The sequence below is a fragment of the Bison bison genome, unplaced genomic scaffold, assembly GCF_000754665.1.
Source record: "Bison bison bison isolate TAMUID 2011002044 unplaced genomic scaffold, Bison_UMD1.0 scf7180017864474, whole genome shotgun sequence".
Classification (NCBI taxonomy): Eukaryota; Metazoa; Chordata; class Mammalia; order Artiodactyla; family Bovidae; genus Bison; species Bison bison.
Genome location: NW_011495035.1, coordinates 9,438,955 through 9,457,869, shown reverse-complemented (window position 1 = coordinate 9,457,869; position 18,915 = coordinate 9,438,955). Strand labels below are relative to the sequence as shown.

The 18,915-nt window shown below is 44.3% G+C and overlaps 1 protein-coding gene across 1 annotated transcript in view; it reads left to right on the top strand.

The window, feature by feature from the left end:
- IL5RA (interleukin 5 receptor, alpha) overlaps positions 1-16,220 on the top strand; it is a 37,460-nt gene extending 21,240 nt beyond the window's left edge. The window contains exons 9-11 of the mRNA XM_010862026.1: positions 10,303-10,399; positions 11,726-11,810; positions 15,180-16,220. Coding sequence (XP_010860328.1) covers positions 10,303-10,399; positions 11,726-11,810; positions 15,180-15,260 — 263 coding nt within the window. The 3' untranslated portion in view covers positions 15,261-16,220. The remainder of the gene's footprint in view (positions 1-10,302; positions 10,400-11,725; positions 11,811-15,179) is intronic.
- Positions 16,221-18,915: the final 2,695 nt, after the last annotated feature.

The following is an 18,915-nucleotide window of genomic DNA, read 5'->3' as shown; positions in this document are numbered from 1 at the left end:
CCCCCAAAAAAGTCTGACACTGTTTCCACTGTTTCCCCATCTATTTCCCATGAAGTGAAGGGACCAGATGCCATGATCTTAGTTTTCTGAATGTTGAGTTTTAAGCCAACTTTTTCACTCTCCTCTTTCACCTTCATCAAGAGGCTTTTTAGTTCCTCTTCACTTTCTGCCATAAGGGTGGTATCATCTGCATATCTGAGGTTATTGATATTTCTCCCGGCAATCTTGATTCCAGCTTGTGCTTCTTCCAGCCCAGCGTTTCTCATGATGTACTCTGCACATAGTGGAAGCTTAATTTTGATTACCTGCATTTGGTGGGATTTTGTCTTAATGCTTTGTTATTCCCCAAAGGTACAAAAATCACTGGCCCCAAAGTACTGATATTTCCAGGTGTCTTCCCAACATTACTGCACACACAGTTTCAGAGATTTTTATTTTTTCTCAGTGCTGTTGGAGGACCTCAAACTAACTTGGAGACCATGGTGGGTACCTTGGCTGTGGAGCCAGTTCTGATGTTTTAGCCTTTGTGTTCTGAATTCTCATCAGTGTTGACTGTGAAGAGTTTAGAACTTAGAGAGGAAGAAAGCGAGACACAAATCAGGAGATCTAGGTTTTAGCCGTGGCTGTGGCAGCGTCTAGCTCTCTGACTGAAGTTAGAGATGCAGAGATAATATTTCATGAGCCAAGTAATCAGAGACTGTAAGCAGAGACAGACTATCTTAGTCCTCCGAAGGCAGGGCCATCTACTGTCACCCTGCAGGGGACAGAGTGGCTGCCCCTGACCTAGTCAGTCAGCCCTAACCTCCCCAGGTCTCAGCTTCCTCCCTGTAACAGGTGAATTTCCTCCTTTGTAAGTTCTTTCCAATCTGCCTTTCACTTTCAGGTTCCCCTACCCCCCGCCATGACAGCCCCCTACCAAAGTGCTGAGAGAGAGCCTGACCTAGAATGAGAGTTTATTTTAAGCTTGTTTTTAATTTATTATTCACTCTGCACTTTAGAACTGGCACCCTATTATTATTTTCTAAACAACAGCTTCCTGGTTTGGAACTGGGTTCATTATCCTTTGCCCTCAGGTATGCCTCCCTGCCATCATCATGGCAAATCTTATTTCATTTACTGCCACCCTGGTCATGAAGATGCACTGATTAATATTACCACTAACCTTATAAATCCATCCTTTCTGGAATTTACTCCCCTGCTCAGTTTAGGATCATTAGTGAATTTAATCAATGCAGGCTCTCCATCGCCATCAAGATGATTAATAAACTAATAGGAAGCCCAGGCTCCTCTGAGACATTTCACAAGGCTCTTCCTTACCCCGCGAGGATGCAGCAATAATTATGCTCTGCTTGCAGCCCACCAGGCAGTGTTCCCACTCCATTCATTTCCTCCAACATTCTTCCTCCTCTCCTACCTTGTCTCATAAATGGCACTCTGGAGCCCTCCCCTTCCATTTTCATGCCAAGACCCAACTCAAATACCACCTCTCTGTTAGATATTATTAAGTCCACCTCCCTTATTTGAGGGAAATGGAGACCCAGAGATATTTAATAATTCAGTAGTTATCAAACAGCCAAGAAGTGGCTATTAATGGATAATTTTCTCAAATAGGTGACATATGAGTCAATTAGTAAATTGCAATAAATTCGATTGACTAGTTAACCCATGAGAGCCCAAGGATCTTGATCAAGAGAGGGACACCAGATGAATACATTTTGATTGAAGAAAAGGGAGGATGGAGGAGTCAGGACTGCTGGCCAGCTCGGTTGGCAAGGTCACTGCACAGTCAAGAGACACAGGGCACAGTGGTCAGGGGTCCGCCAGCCTCTGGGCACTCTCGGTCTACCTTGAAACTCTGTCCTCCAATGCTGGGATTTCCAGGGTACGGAATACTTTTTATTTATTCTTCAGATGGAAGAAGCAGTTTCATTTTATCTGCCCTTGTTATCAGCTGCCCTTCCTCAAGTGGCTTCTCTGCCTTATCTGAAGAGCTAACTTCCCACTTTTCACACTTCTTTCTCCTTTTGTAACTTTCTTAACTTCCGGATTGTTCTGTTCCTTTATTATCTCTGCCATCTCCTGTTTACCAAAACCCTCTGTCTCCTGAGGGGTTTGTGGTCTGAGTGAGGCTTTTCCTTTTCTAAAGTCCATCGTGTTCTCCCTCCCTTCCCAGAAGCTCAAATGTCATGCATGAAACAAGCAATAACCAAAGCAGTTTCCTACAGTAATGCCTTTACCATGGAAAAGTGTTACGTGCATCCACCCAGCCATGTCGCTGGTTAGGCTCAGTGGATCTGAGTCTTGCACATCAGTGATGGGTCTTCTCCACAGTCACAGGCGTTGCCTCTCAAATGAACAACTGGGCCCTTGATGAAATCAGTATCTAAAAGCCAGGGTCTATCAGACGAAGGTACCAAGTACCAATTAAAATGTAGTTAAAAATAAAAATATTGCTTTAGGCCTGAGATGTGCAGCGCTTACACCCAGAGGAGGAGGAGAAAGTTCACTGCACTTCTTAGATGGCTCAGCTGCATGGTCAAGGTAAACACGGATGGCAGCTGTCTTTCAGGGCACCTTCTACAACAAGACCTATTACTCATAGGACTCTAAGGACTTCATGAAAATAGCTGGAAGCAGAAAATCAGGGAGGGAAGTAAGATTTGGTGGGGGCGGGGGCGGGGAATGGAAGCCAGGCTCTTGCAGGGAAACTCTAGTGCCTTTTTCCTTGGACCTGACATTCATGGGCTGTGAATGAGTGAGGGAGCCCGGCACAGCAGCCCCAGGGCACATGAAATCGCTCCCAGGCCCTCCAATCCACCTCCTTAACTTTACACTTTGCTGGCTCCACTCTCAGCACTCAGAAAAGAAAAAAACTATGGCTCAGTCTATTTGTCAGTCTTTCTTTAAATCCTCACACTGTGCTGGAACAGGGAGCGAACCAGGCAGGAGAAAGGTGAAGGGGAGACACTGGTAGAGGGCTCAGGTTCACTCTCCACCGGAAATGAATTCTGCAAATTCCAAAGCTTTCAGGAAGAAATGGTGGGCTTCTGGGTCAACAGTGACAAAAACTGATAGAAGAATACAAAGCTGACCCAATAAAATGAAAAACCCACCCTCAGTATTCCCTGAGGGTGATATAACTTGTGGCAATTTCGGGTTTTCTTTGCAATGGGGGATTTGGGGTTGGTAAATGTGGTGGCTGATTTGGGCCATTGCTTCCTTTCACCCAGGCTCCTGTGGTTTCCAGGCTGACACCCCACTGCTTACTTGTTCCCAGTGGGGGCACAGGACAATTCAGCCCTGTGGCCTGAAGGAGGGCCAGCAGGAGCTTTCTCATTGTCCCCAGATGTCAGGAGCAGAGAGCTCCCACTTAGCTTTCAAGTCCAGCCCCCCAAAGCTGGACTTGCCCCCCAGGCCTTCTGTGCGTGACCTCTGTCTCATGATGCGCCCGCCAGCTGTTAGAAGGGAGGTGGGGCCCTGCTCTGGGGACAGGCACTGTGCCCGGCACGTTCACTTATTTTATCTTACGTAGCTTCACAAACACGGGATTTTCCTAATTTAGAGGCAAGAAAAGAGATGCAGAGGGGTTAAGGAATTGGCCCAAGTGAGAGCTAGGAAGTGATGGACTAGGACCTGGAATGCAGCCACAGGGCTGGGTCCATGCCCTGCTTTTTTTGTGATGTGGTCACAGTGCCAGCACAGAAGATGGAGGCGGGCGGGGGTGGCACAGGGGCTAGCAGCAGTAAAAGGGCCACCCTGTCAGCTCGTGAGCTGTCAGCCTCTATGCAAACCAAGCAATGGGGATTTCATCAACCTCTTCAGGATCCTCTAGTCTAAATACCTCCTATGAGCTGTCCATGGTGTTCATTTTCACACAGACCTTCTGGAGGGTGAGAGCCATCACACCTGATGCCCTCTCCTACTCTCCAGTATCCTGAATATTCAGTGTTTTCTTTCCCTTCAGGCCTGAGCTTATGACTCAATCTTTTGAGGATTCTGACAGGACTTGATTTTTAGCCTGGCTTTGACGATTCAGGGAAATTATCTTGGTGCCTTACTGCTGAACACGATGTATTCACTCACAATCACAGTTATAAGAAGATTCATTGAACACCTACTGTGAACTAGCACTGTGATGATCACTTTACAGCAATCAACTCAATCAGTTCTTATCCCTATTGAGCAAAGCAGGTGATGGATCCTCCCGAGGGCTCCCTGCTCAGGGACACCTCTCGTGGCAAGTGGGAGAACCCAGATCAAAGTGCTTCACTTATGTTTCTTAAGTCTCTGTGAGGACAGCTCTCAGTTGCTTTAGCAGGTGGACAGAGAAAGCCCAGAAAACCCCTTACAGGGAAGAAAGTTCTGGGTTGCCTGGAGCCCTATAAGACACACAGCCCTTGGTGCTGTGTGGAAAAGTCTGCAAAGAAGAAGATGGCAAAAAGGAGTTTTCCACTCAGCTTCAAGTCCTGCTGGAGACCAACAGTCTGGCAGCAATCCCTCTAGGGAATCCTGAGTGCATACAAGTATACACACACACACACACACACACACACACACACACACATGCACGCGCATGCACTTGCCCACACCCCCAAGGCATGTCCTTTCCATATTTGGGGTCACTGAGCCCCGTTTCCCCAGATGAACATAGTACAAGTTTTCTGCATTTTGCTCTGGGTCCTGCACTATCTACATTCTGTCCACAAGGCTGGATTGGTTCCCTCTTTTTGTCTCCCTAAACCAGGTGAAGCTCAAAATCCACTTGACAGCTGTCTCAGAAAGCTCATCCACCTGAAAGGCATGCTTATGACTTCTGCTTGCATCGTGAGTCTGTGACCCCTCTTGGGGGCCCCTTCACAAACGATGCCAGTCTCCCCCTCCAATGAGGAGCAAGCACAGGAGGCTTCATACACTAACAAATCTGCATCCTCGCAGTTATCCAGCCCCGTCCATGTCCTGAGAACTCCTTCCAGTGCCTTTTGGCTTAACAGACAACGAATATGGCTGCTTCACTGGAAGAGCCCCATCAATCTACTAATCAGTCTTTTCCCTTAGAACCTATGGTTGAGACTGAAATCAGATTCAAAATCAGTATGGGATCCCTGAAAGTCATGCTCACACAAAGAGCTTAAGGGTGGAACAGGCCTCCAAATCAAACTGACTGTCTAAGAGTTATCAGTCTGAACCATAAAGATCATAGAATTTAAGAACAAGTGGGGCTACAGCACCAGCAGGGGGAAGATTTGACAAAGCTCTGAGAGCATCCAGAGGCAGAGCTGGGACTTGTGGGTCCAGGGTCTGGGTATCTTCAACCACCATCATATCTATCCCCCTCTCTCCCTTTCCCACCGTACACTCCCAGATCATACAACATGTGAAGAGATTTCTTTAGCTCCCTTATTCTCAAGGCTGAATGGCTGAGATGTCAGCAACTAAAGATGCCAAGGTCACCAGAAACCAGGCAGCTTGAGCTCCCAAACGCTCCAAGTTGCCAATATTGGGAGAACGTCCTAGGATAAGGTGCAGAGCCTAAACTGCTTCTCCTCCTGAGCAGGACAGGCTTTGCGACTTCCTCTTTGTAAAGCTCACCTCTGCATAACCAAACAGTGCTCATCAATTTCTTGAAAAGAAACATTTGTGGCTTCCGCTTCAATGGCACAAAAGTCATTCTTGAGTCAGAGAAATGATTCAAGTTACCTGGAAATACTTGTTCCTCAGAGAATTTCCAATGTCAGAGACCTCAAATTCAAATGAATGATGTACTGAGGGGCCTCTGAACTTTTACAGAAGTAAAATTCTTCATTTTCACCTGAAGGATATATACTGTGAGTGGGGACTATTCCCCTACTCAACTTTCAGTGAAGTCAGAGTAGGTGCTGTCTTTTATTCATTTAGTCACATAGCTGATTCTCAACTCATTTTTGCATGAAGAAATCATGTAACATTAGATAATCCCCAGGCAGTTTTCATTTGGTAGTGAATATGTGAATGCTTTTTCCTGAATATGTGAACGCTTTTTCCTGCACTAAATTTATCTGCCAGTTCAGGTTTTCTTTGAAGAAAAGCTGACCTCAGTTCTGCTGTCTGGGTTAGTTCTGTCCTCAGGTGATGGTAAGGGATTGGTTCTAAAACAAAACTGGGACACTGCAGAAGCCAGGAGGGGAGAAATGACTCAAGTGCCACCTCTTCCAGACAGGAATCATGACTGCTTCTCACCTTGCAGGCATCACCAACTTTTATATCAAAAGAAATAAAATCAGTTGTGTCTCTAAATTTTGCTAATTCATAGAGCATCTTCACTTATTAATGCGAGTACTGAAGTGAAGAGCAAGACAGTAGTTTAACTGAAAAGATTTGTGTAACCACATTCACAAGTAAACGGCACTCTTATCGGGGCCTGACACACTGCTTGCAGTGAATTGCACAATTTTAGACACCAATGGGACCCAGTGTACCACGCTGATAATGTTTACAACACTGCTCATTCTTCCTGCGGGACTCAAGTTTCACCTGTCTAAACCACTGAAAACAGGAAGAAGTCTGCTCCTGACATAACCCTTGCTAAATTTATATCCCATGTGGACTAGTGTGGAATTTCTGAATGTGCTTGTCAGGGAACTTGTGTAACGGCTCACTGTGTGGAAGGGTGAGCTTCAGAAATGGGGCAGTGAGGCAGGCAGGGTCCCTTATTCATGAAATCAGAGTGGGAAATAAAGTGAGACACTATTTGATTTGATGGTATTCTAGTTCATCCCAGTTGCTCTTTATAGTAGCCATGTGCAGTAAAAACTAAGTTTAACAGGACACTTGGTGACAACCCAGCGAACTGAATACTAATCCTAGAACAACTGAGTCTCCGTGGTACTTGGGAAAACAAAAGGTTTGTCTTTTTGAGCCTCTGTTTTTCATCATTTTGCAAACTGTGGCTACCACCGGTGTTTAAAATAGCTGTAAACACATGAAACTTCTTTTTACATGCCATGGTCAGAGTGAATCACTTAAAGTGATTCGGTCCCGACTAAAGCCTAGGGAACCACAGGAGTAGTGGCATGCAAGGCAACCTCCTTCTCCTGGAGACACAGCCTGAAAACACAGCCACCTCTGGCAGCTAAGAAGCAGCACAGCAAGGCTGCCCTGCAGGAAGTGGTCTCCGGCGGGAAGAGGACGCTGAGGACAGTGCTGCACATCACGGGGATGTTTAGGATCTGTTCTGTGAAGCGCCGGCCGGTGCAGTGTATTCTGGGTCTGGGGGGCGGGGCCCCTGCACTCTGGTTAAGAGCACAGCTGCTCAGCATGTCCTGGCTCCTCCCCCGGCTCCGCCCATCTCTGCTGCAGCTCCTCCATCCATCAGATGTGGATGGCAGTGCCCACCCTGAAGTGCTGCTTTGAGAATTCAACTGAGATTACACAGGAAGCCCTTTGCAGAGTGTCCGGTACCTAAAAAGTGAATGTAAAAATGTGTATAGAAAATAACCTATTGGTGACTGCTGGTTACTGCTGACTTTTCTCTTTTATTCTCTTCTACTACTTTCACCAGTGAAAATATACTAAAATTAATTATGTGAGAGATCAGGATACACAGAATGATGGTGCCCTAGACTGAGTCAGGGTACTAGAAAATGTGCTGGATTGAGAGCATTCTTACGGGTCCTATTTCAACTCCCTTGTTTTTACAAATGAGGAAGCTGAGGTCCGGAATGGCCACCTTCACAACAAGACTAGGCAAAGGCGTAGACAAAAGCATGACTCTCACAATTATGGTTAGTGTGATCCACTGGTGTAAACTGCGCCATAGACAAAAGCATGCCTCGCTCGCATTTATGGTTGGCTGTGAGGCACTGATGTAAACAGAACCAGTGAGGAAAGGAGGTGGGGTCTACAGTGGTTGAGGAGAATCAAAGTAACTTTCAAGGACTCCAGTTTGGGAACTTGGAAGAGTGAAGACCAAAAGGGAGAGGTCATGAGGGAAGCTGCTTTGATGCGAAGAAGGGTTTGAGTTTAGTTTTGAATGTTGTCAGCTTTGAGGCACATCCCAGTGGGTTCCACCTTTGGGCAATCTCAGATCCAGACCAAGAGATGGGCAGGAATAAAGGGGCAGGAGAAGAAGCCATGGAATTAAAAGACGAAGCTGTGCTCAACAAACTTTTCAAAGTTCAAAGAACAGATTACGGTGGAAAAACACCAAGAGATCACGGTTGAGCTGAGAGGGCCAGCTGAAATTAAGAAGGAGGGAAGGAAATTATATCGAAGCAGAGGAAGATCTGAGTGGAGGATTCAGTGGCTTGGTTTCCAGGTGGGCATAACCATCAAGTCTGAAATTCAGAGGAAGGTCAGGGAATATAAAGTTGCAAAAAGAAACCAACCATCCTTTGGCTTCAACCAGGAGGAAGTCATCTGGGATTTTAAAAAGTGGTTTCTGAGATGGGAAAATGAAGCTGCCTGAATTTCTCATTCAACAAATGAGTCTAGGAAATAAAGTAAGATGGTATTTGATGATCACTGAGAGAGAGATGGCAAAGTAAAATAATGCCTTAAAGATAAAGGGTTCTATGAATATCTGAAAGCAGAAGGGGAAAGACGAAGGAGGAGAGATTAAAGCTTTTGGGAGGTAGAGGATCAACCCCAAGTAAGAGTTCTCAGGAGGCAAAAAAAAAAAAAAATAGTGCAAGAGATCAAAGCAACACTGGAATCACGAGCATTAAATCCTCAAGACATCTCTCCATCCTGACACCTTGAAAGATTTGAGTTTTATGTATTTGGGGTTTTTTCCCAAGTCTTAAGATATTTACAAGGACTTGAAAATTGCACTTACATTTACTCCTCATTTTATAGAAGCAACTATTAATGGCAAACTGAGTATTAGGACCTCCTGGTGAGCTGTGTCTGTCTCACCCCTGCATTTAGAGCTGCTGTCACTGAATTACCTGTGTCTTTATTTACTTAGCAAGTTCTTCCCTCAACTGCAGGAAGAGAAGTCTCAAATGGGTTCTTTTAACGCTGTCTCCCGGCAAGCTGTATAGAGTCCAATACACAATCAGATCAGATCAGTCGCTCAGTCGTGTCCGACTCTTTGCGACCCCAAGAATCGCAGCATGCCAGGCCTCCCTGTCCATCACCAACTCCCGGAGTTCACTCAGACTCACATCCATCGAGTTAGCGATGCCATCCAGCCATCTCATCCTCTGTCGTCCCCTTCTCCTCCTGCCCCCAATCTCTCCCAGCATCACAGTCTTTTCCAATGAGTCAACTCTAGGAGCTCAATAAATATTGACTAGATGGGTGAATAAAGGAATAAACAAACACAGAAAGGCCAGTATATTCAAGAGATAATGTGATATTTTCATCTTCTCTAAAAATGAATCAGGAAGTTTAGTAAGCAGATTATTCCCTAACCACCATTTGGTTTTTCTTGAATGCATTTCCAGTACCTTAAATGAAAACACACACACACACACCCAAAGCTATCATTAAAGCCCATAGAAAGATCTACCCCCTGAATGTAGATTAGAAGGAAATTTAACTTGAGTCGGACGGCATTTACACTTTCTGTACTGAATCAGGGCAGTTAGCATCTAAGTCCCTATCTGTGAAATGGACATGATTCCAAGACCTGCTTTGAGGACAATTAAGATTGTAAATTGTAAGACTATAAATGCTGGGAAAGATTGAGGACTAGAGGGTGGCAGAGGATAAGATGGTTAGATAACATCACTGACTCAATGGACATGAATATGAGCAAACTCTGGGAGATAGTGGAGGTCAGGGAAGCCTGGTGTGATGCAGTCCACAGGACCACAGTCAGACATGACTTGGCAACTAAACAACAAGATTGTAAAGTACTTTCAACAGAGTTTGATACCTTTGTTGTTACCTACAAGTATTATTCCATACTGTACTTCCTCTAAAAGTCCAACTTTGTAAGATATTTTGATTGCAACACAATTAGGTTACTGATTAGGCTTACATTTTTACAGCTTTTTCATCTAAAATCCTCATGACTCACCCAAAGCGCTAAACGCCAAGATCCAGGTGGCATATTACCTAGAATATATCCCATAAATACCTGTTCAGTGATTAAATAGTGTTTCAAGATTAAAAATAGTCTCATTGCCATTGTTGCATTTCACTCTCCTATCGGCTCTTTGAGATGCCTGTTACCCTTTACAGATAAGAAATCTAAGACTCGGGAAAGTTAAGCATCACGCAGCACCTGCAACTCAGACCCAAGCCTCTTGATGCCCTACTGTCGTCATTTCTCTCAATGCTAATTCTAGTTCTGATTTTTCTTTCTTTTTTCATTAGGGAAGGATGATCAGAAGCCCTGGACAGAGTGGTTTCTTATTGCAGTTATGATGACCATCTGCTTCATCTTGTTAATTTTCTCACTCATCTGCAGAATGTAGGTATTCCTTTTATTTTGGGTGCTTTCACTGGGATCTGAATATTGAATTACATTCTTGCCAGGCGCACACTGGATGGAGGGCTCTTGTTATCAGGTGGAATCTACAGTATTTTTGTGTCTTCCTTGACAGCCTTTCCAAGATGAGTGTGGACTAAATAAAAAACTGGGAAACAGGTGATTTACAGAAACTGGACAGAGCTCAATATAGCCTCAGTCACTGGATGTCCCCTTCTTGAATTTGCCAACAGTCTGCTAATTTCTGTGAAGGTTTCACATTTGTGTTCTTTTGCTTCCTTGACTGTCTTCCACTCAGTTCTTAGGTGCTTCCGTTGAGCCCCCAGGGCACGTCTGTTACATCTAAGGGAAAGGAAGGCAGCCTCTGGGTGCTGAAGTCACCACAGTGCCTCCTGTGTTATCATCCCCAGTTATGAGGTATCGAGTCCTAGCCTGGCCCTTCTGTCATCTAGCCCCAGAGTAGCCCATCGTTCCCAGATTCTACAGTATCTTGCAGATTTGGCAACCAATCCTAGAGCCTGCCAAAGCCTAAAAGTTCCAAAGTAGGAACTTCTCAACCCTCTGGCGTCCAGGAAGGTCAAGTGCCACTTAGGAGGCTGCAGAACATATTCTATCTTAGCTTTTTCATAGTTTAGAAAATGACTTTTAGGGGACTTCCCTGGAGGTCCAGTGGTTAAGACTTTGCCTTCCAGTGCAGGGGGTGTGGTTCTGATTCCTGATGAGTGAGCTAAGATCCCACATGCCTCACAGTCAGAAAACTAAAACTTTTTTTTTTTAAATAAGCAATATTGTAACAAGTTAAAGACTTAAAAAATGGTCCACATCAAAAAAAAAAAAAAACCTTAATAAAGAAAATGACTTATCTTAAACAGCTTCACTATTTTAAATGTTATATAAGATGGTATCTATACCGGGGGGTGGTGGTGGTGGTGGCGGCAATTTAGAAGAGAGAAAAAAAGTAGACCGAGAGCCAACACAGAGGAGGAAGGGCTCATGAGCACCATAGGTGACCTGGAACCCCACACATCTGATGTCCCTCACCGTCAGAAATCAGGTCTGACCACACGTACCAACACGAAGCAGTTGCCATTTTGTCGTTCTTGGATCAGAAGTCACATCAAAGCCTTGCAGTACCCCTATATCTTCAACTATTATTACAAAGTAGGTACTTGGAAGTCTTTGTGGATGAAGATTTTGAATTTACTGATTGGCAGGTTTGGGGATTAACCAGGTCACTGTTTACAGCAGCTACTGAAGCACAAGAAAGGCTGCTTCTGCTCATCTCTCCCTCCTTCACTCTGTTTTCAGATGCCACGTATGGACCAAGTTGTTTCCGCCTGTTCCAGGGCCGAAGAGTAATATTAACGATTTCTTTGTAATCATCAACAATGAGGTAATACTGAAGGTTCTCTAATGTCCTATCTGCCCAGGGACAGGGTCCTGTCACTGAGCCACTTGTTTTCCATGTTACAAGAAAGGGCTTTTACCCAGGAGGCCAGATGTCTTCATATTGCTTTAGTCACCCTGCTCTCTGGCTGATTGTTTTAATACATGTTCATTACAATCTCTGAATATTGCAAAGGTCCTACTCAATTATGAGCATCCTCACCAGTCAGAAAAGCTGAATTTTTATTTTCTATCAGCCATGTTTTAACTGACCTTGGGCAATTCCTTCAACCCCATGAGATATGACTTCCTCTTCTGTACAGTAACAGGCATAGATGCGTCCACTGACCTGTTTAACTCTGACATTTTAAGAATTCATGTTTCTGCCCCTGAGTACCCCTAAGTTTTTCAGAGGAATTTTCCCTAGTTTCTAAATATAAAGAACCCTAGAGCAGGCAAACGACTTCCCCAAATATGTTTTTGTAGGTGCCATTTATGCACTCAGAGCACTTAGGTGTACCACTCACTCACTTATTAACATGTGTTCAATTGTTCTAGCATCAAGTGGGAGAAGTAATCCTTTGAAGTAATCCTTTCTCTAGTGAATTGCCTTGGTGTCTTTGCTGACAGTAAGCAACGACATGCATGTGTGTCTATTTCTCGATTACTGTCTATCTGTATGCCAATACAACACTGTCTTGAAACTGAAGCTTTATTGTAAACCTGGAGACCAGGCAGTTTAAAACTTCCAAACATGACTGTTCAAAGTTGTTTTGGTTATTCCAAGTCCTTTTTATTTTCATATGGCATGGCAACACACACCAGTATTCTTGCCTGGAGAATCCAATGGACAAAGGAGCCTGGCAGGCCACAATCCATGGGGTCACACAGAGTTAGACACAAATGAAGTGACTTAGCACAAACTTCAGAGACAGTTTATCGATTTCAACAAAAAAGGCTGCTGGGATCCTGATCAGGTGATTTTAGAGAGAAGGAACATCTTACCAGTAATGAGTCTTTCAACATCTCACCTTATTTATTTAGAGGTCTTGTGCTGTTCAGTGTATTGATGTTCAGTTGCTTGTCAAATCTGTCCTTAAACTGAATGGATATTTACATCAGGGGCCAGGGGGCTTTCTATAAAGAGCAAGATAGTATACGTTTAAGGGCCAAATGTTTATTATGCAGTCATACTGTGAAATCAACCACAGACATTATACAAATAGCTCTGGACAATAAAACTTTATTTACAAAAGCAGGCAATGAGCACGGAGAACTGGGAAATGAAGCATCATCTTCTGCTGTCAGTTCTACGGCCCACACCCTCCACCTGGGGAGGCAAGTGACCCAGGACAGAGCTGACCATGGCTGGGGCCCAGGCAGCAGCGTCCCAGCCTCGACCTCTCAAAGCATCGCCTGGCCAGTCCACTTTGGGGGCCTCTGCTACAATGATGATGAGGGGGCCCTTTAGAGCTATTGACAAACCAACAGGAAGCCTTCTGCTGATGGGAAAGAAAACCCTCCACTTTTCATCACTGCTGGCTCCTCTGAACTTGATGCTGGTACCCAGAGTCCTGGGATTCAGAGGGTGGCTACCATCCCAGAGAGACCATTACACACATCTTTGCTTGTCCAGGCTTGAGTCAGAAATTATTTTTTTACACTCAAGAGACTCAGGGAAGGAGAGGGAGGGAGCAAGGAGGGGAATGAGTTGGCTGAACAATAAAAACGGCTCACTTAAAAAAAAAAAACCCTTATTCTAAGTTTCCATTTGTTAAAGACTGGTTTCCAGCCATTCTTTGTTTCAATACTGGCAACTGGAGAGAGTTCCTTCCAAGATTAAGTAGATCACAAACCACTCAAAATACATAGGCAGAGAGCATGGCTGCTTGGTCATCACTGCACATTCAGTGCATCACGTGGTGCCCAGTGCAGAGTTGTGCTAAGTCGTTTCAGTTGTGTTCAACAATTTGTGATCCTATGGATCACAGCCCACCAGGCTCCTTTGCCAGTGCAGAGTAGGTATTAGAAACATACTGAATGACTTCTACATTGTTGGCGGGACTTGTAGGTTGGTACAGACACTGTCAAAAGTATGGAGGTTCCTTAGAAAACTAAACACAGAATTACCACGTGATCTAGCAATCTCGCTCCTGGGCCATTTATCCAGATAAAATTCTTAATCCAAAATGATGCATGCACCCCTATGTTCATAGCAGCATGATTTACAATAGCCAAGACATGGGAGCAACCTAAATGCCCATCGACAGATGAATGGATAAAGAAGATGTGGTACATATATACAATGGAATACTATCCAGCCATAAAAAAGAATGAAATAATGCCATTTGCGGTGACATGGATGCAACCAGAGATTAACATACTAAGTGAAGTAAGAAACAGAGAAATCTCATATGATGTTACTTACACATGGAATCTAGAATATGGCACATATAAACCTATCTACAAGACAGAAACAGTCTCATATACATAGAGAAAAGACTTTAGGGAGAGGGAGGAGATGAGGGAGATGGATGGGCTGGGAGACTGGTGTTGGTAGATACAAACGGTTCCATTTAGAATGGATAAACAAGACCCTAACATACAGCACAAGGAACTATATTCAATATCCTGTAATAAGCATAATGGAAAACAATATAAAAAACAACATATATATTTTACAACTGAGTCACTTTGCTGTGAAGCAGAAATTAGCACTACATTGTAAATCAAATATACTTCAATTAAAAATATGGAAAAAAATACACTGAATGAGTAAAGAAGGTGAAGGAATATGATTTCTTACAGGAAGTTTATTTTTGGTCACGAATTTTATAATTAATATTAGCATTATTTATAATAGCCAAAATAGGACACAATACACCAATTTAGGGGAAGACTTTAGTGAACTGTGGATAGTGTACTATGAAGCTATTCAAAATGATACAGCCAAAAAACATACAGTCATGCTTCAGCATCTGCAGGGGGAATGGCTCCAGGAGATCCTGGGGGGCACCAGTGTCCGCAGGTGCTAGAGTCCCTTATATAAAAGAGTGAAACCAGTGGATACAAAGGGCTGGCTGTACGTAACTTAAAATATGATATGATGTTGCACAAAAAGCAATCAACTTATAAAGCTCTTCCTGTAACTGTAAAGATAACAGCTAGAGAAAAGGGCTGAAGAGATAGTGGATTGTGCTTGGGAGGTAAGTTTATGGGTGTTTTTTGGTCTTTTCTTCCTACTTCATTTCTATATTTTCTTCAGTGAACATTTACTATTTTTAAGAGCAAAATGACTTGAAACCAACTGTAAAGAAATTCAAAGAATGGAAAAGTTCTCTATAAAATATCTAAGGAAGGATTATTTGTTTTGCAGAAAACTGGTTCCAGTGAAACTGAAGTCATAAGTTATGTGGAGGAGGCTGGATTTGAGACCCTGGAAGACTCCGTGTTTTGACTGTCCCTGGAACATTCTCAAAATCAGCTCATGCTCACGAGCCTTCGTGATGACAATGCAAAGGCTGTTTCCTGGCTTTGAGCAGTCTGGAGTCTACAGGACACTCAATTTAGCTGGAAGGTGATGCAACCTGACAAGTGTGGACGCCTCGTCACACTCTCCTAACACACACTGGGTGACTGATGCGTCCATCCTGCCAGGTCTGATCTCTGCACGGGCCGCACCTCCTCACCCTCCAGTCACCTGATCTGCATTACTCACCTCACACATTTTTGTGCGAGAGAGACGGTTATTAAGGCTAATGTCAGTTGTTTTTACTCTGGTAGTCAGCCACCAACAGTAATAATCAACTAAAATCTCAGGAAGAGAGCATTTTGTACCTTTCTGGAATCAACAGTGAACTTGTATTCAAGACTGTCTTTCCTACAGCACGTGGGAGCCATGGTGCTTTTATTCTGAGTTCAGGAATACTTTTTCAAGTAATGTGTGGGTGGGGGGGTGTGTGGTGGAGGGAGATGGACAGACAGGAGAGAGGAGGGAGGCAGAGAGGTACAATCAAGTTAGCATCACTGCAGACAAACTCATTTCAAACCATACAGAGCTAACGAATCAGTCTATGCCCAATGAGGGGACAGGATTTTGTTTGAAGATTGTATTCTCGAAGGCAGCCTTGATATTTCAGGAATACACTGAGAAAGGCACTGGGTGGAATCGTGCTGGAAGAGGATCACTCTACCAAGAATGACTTTTCTGAAGAGATGTCTGCTTGCAAAGACTTCAGGCAACTTGCTGGGCATCTGGTCAGGGAGGGCTGCATCAACCCCGGCGCCAGAGGTTTGGAATGGGTCCTACACAGTCCTCATCACACACCCCGATCTAGACAGGAATCCCTCCCGTGACACCCTCACGTGCTGCTGGTGGTTTAGTCACTCAGTTGTGTCCTTGCTATCCCATGGACTGTAGACTGCCAGGCTCCTCTGTCCATGGGATTTTCCAGGCAAGAAGACTGGAGTGGGTTGTCATTTCCTTCTCCAGGGGATCTTCCCGGGTCTCCTGCATTGCAGAAAGATTCTTTACTGCTGAGGCACCAGGGAAGCTTGACATCTTCCTGTATTGTTCGCAACTAGCTCCTGGGCAGAGGAAGGGTAGGATGGGCAGCTGGAAACTGAAGGGACCCAACAGTGCTGACTGTACAGGGCCCTGGAACAGGAAGCTTAGGACTGGGAAAGGCCACAGTGCTCAGAATGGCCTCTGCCAGGGCCCACTTTTTACATGCTTGTCATACTTGATTTAGCCAGTCAGTTTGATCCAAGAATGGGGAAGGTTGACTACCAAATCGTTCCAGGGGTTGTTCTCCTGATAAACATCCACTGCACCTAGCAGGAACTGGGTCCAGGATAACAGGCACAGGGATCTGGCAGCTATCAGTTACTGCCCACTTCCAAGTGTCAGGGAACAAATGTGCCCCACTCCCCATTGACATGTTAAAACTCTTCACCCTACTGTGATGGCATTTGGAGGTGAGGCTTTGGGCGAAAATGAGGCTGGAATGCTCAGGAATGGGATTAGTGCTCTACAAGGGGACCCCAAAGAATTTCTCCCCCATGTGATGATATGATAAGTTGCCATTCTGCAGCCAGGAAGAAGACTCTCACGAGAATCCCAGCACACTGACACAATGATCTGGGACTTCCAGTCTCCAAAACTGTGATAAATAAATTTCTGTTGTTTATAAGCCCCCTAGACTGTATGCTTTGTTAAGGCAGCCAGGTGTCAGGAGCTGCACCAGACTCTATGCACAGATCTCTCTCTAACCCTGAGAAGCCTGCATGGTCAGTATTATTGCTTCCATTTTACAGATGCAAAATGTACAGGCTCAGAGAGCATGTTAGATAGGAAATGGCAGATCTGATAGAGCGCCTGAAGAACTATGGATGGAGTTCCGTGACAATGTACAGGAGGCAGTGATCAAGACCATCCCCAAGAAAAAGACATGCAAAAAAAGCAAAAGGTTGTCTGAGGAAGCCTAACAAATAGCTGGGAAAGGAAGAGAAACTAAAGGCAAAGGAGAAAAGGAAAGATACACCCATTTGAATACAGAGTTCCAAAGAATAGCAAGGAGAGATAACAAAGCCTCCTCAGTGATCAGTGCAAAGAAATAGAGGAAAACAATAGAATGGGAAAGACTAGAGATCTCTTCAAGATAATTAGAGATACCAAGGGAACATTTCAGGCAAAGATGGGCTCGATAAAGGACAGAAATGGTATAGACCTAACAGAAGCAGAAGATAAAAGGAAGAGGTGGCGGGAATACACAGAAGAACTATACAAAAATCTTCATGACCCAGATAACAATGATTGTGTGATCACTGACCTAAAGCCAGGACATCCTTGAATGCAAAGTCAACTGGGCCTTAGGAAGCATCACTACAAACAAAGCTAGTGGAGGTGATGGAATTCCCGTTGAGCTACTTCAAATCCTGATGATGCTATGAAAGTGCTGCATTCAATATGCCAGCAAATTTGGAAAACTCAGCAGTGGCCACAGGACTGGAAAAGGTCAGTTTTCATTCCAATTCCGAAGAAAGGCAATGCCAAAGAATGTTCAAACTACCTCACAATTGCACTCATCTCACATGCTAGCAAAGTAATCCTCAAAATTCTCCAAGCCAGGCTTCAACAGTATGTGAACCATGAACTTCCAGATGTTCAAGGTGGATTTAGAAAAGATCAAACTGCCAACATCCATTGGATCATCGAAAAATAAGAGTTGCAGAAAAACATCCACTTCTGCTTTATTGACTATGCCAAAGCCTTTGATTGTATGGATCACAACAAACTGTGGAAAATTCTTAAAGAGACAGGAATAACAGACCACCTTACCTGCATCCTGAGAAATCTGTATACAGGTCAAGAAGCAACAGATAGAACTGGACATGGAACAAAAGACTGGTTCCAAATCGGGAAAGGAGTATGTCAAGGCTGTGTATTGTCACCGTGCTTATTTAAATTATATGCAGAGTACATCATGAGAAATGCCAAATTGGATGAAGCACAAGCTGGAATCAAGATTTCCAGGAGAAATATCAATAACCTCAGATATACAGATGACATCACACTTATGGCAGAAAGCAAAGAAGAACTAAAGAGCGTCTTGATGAAAGTGAAACAGGAGAGTGAAAAAGCTGGCTTGAAACTCAACATTCAGAAAACTAAGATCGTGGCATCTGGTCCCATCACTTCAGGGCCAACAGATGGGGAAACAATGGAAACAGTGAGAGACTTTATTTTTTCAGTCTCCAAAATCACTGCAGATGGTGACTGCAGTCATGAAATTAAAAGACGCTTGCTTCTTGGAAGAAAAGCTATGACCAACCTGCTGCTGCTGCTGCTAAGTCGCTTCAGTCATGTCTGACTCTGTGCGACCCCACAGACGGCAGCCCATCAGGCTCCTCCGTCCCTGGGATTCTCCAGGCAAGAACACTGGAGTGGGTTGCCATTTCCTTCTCCAATGCATGAAAGTGAAAAGTGAAAGTGAAGTCGCTTAGTCGTGCCCAAGTCTTCGCGACCCCATGGACTACAGCCTACCAGGCTCCTCCATCCATGGGATTTTCCAGGCAAGAGTACTGGAGTGGGGTGCCATTGCCTTCTCTGA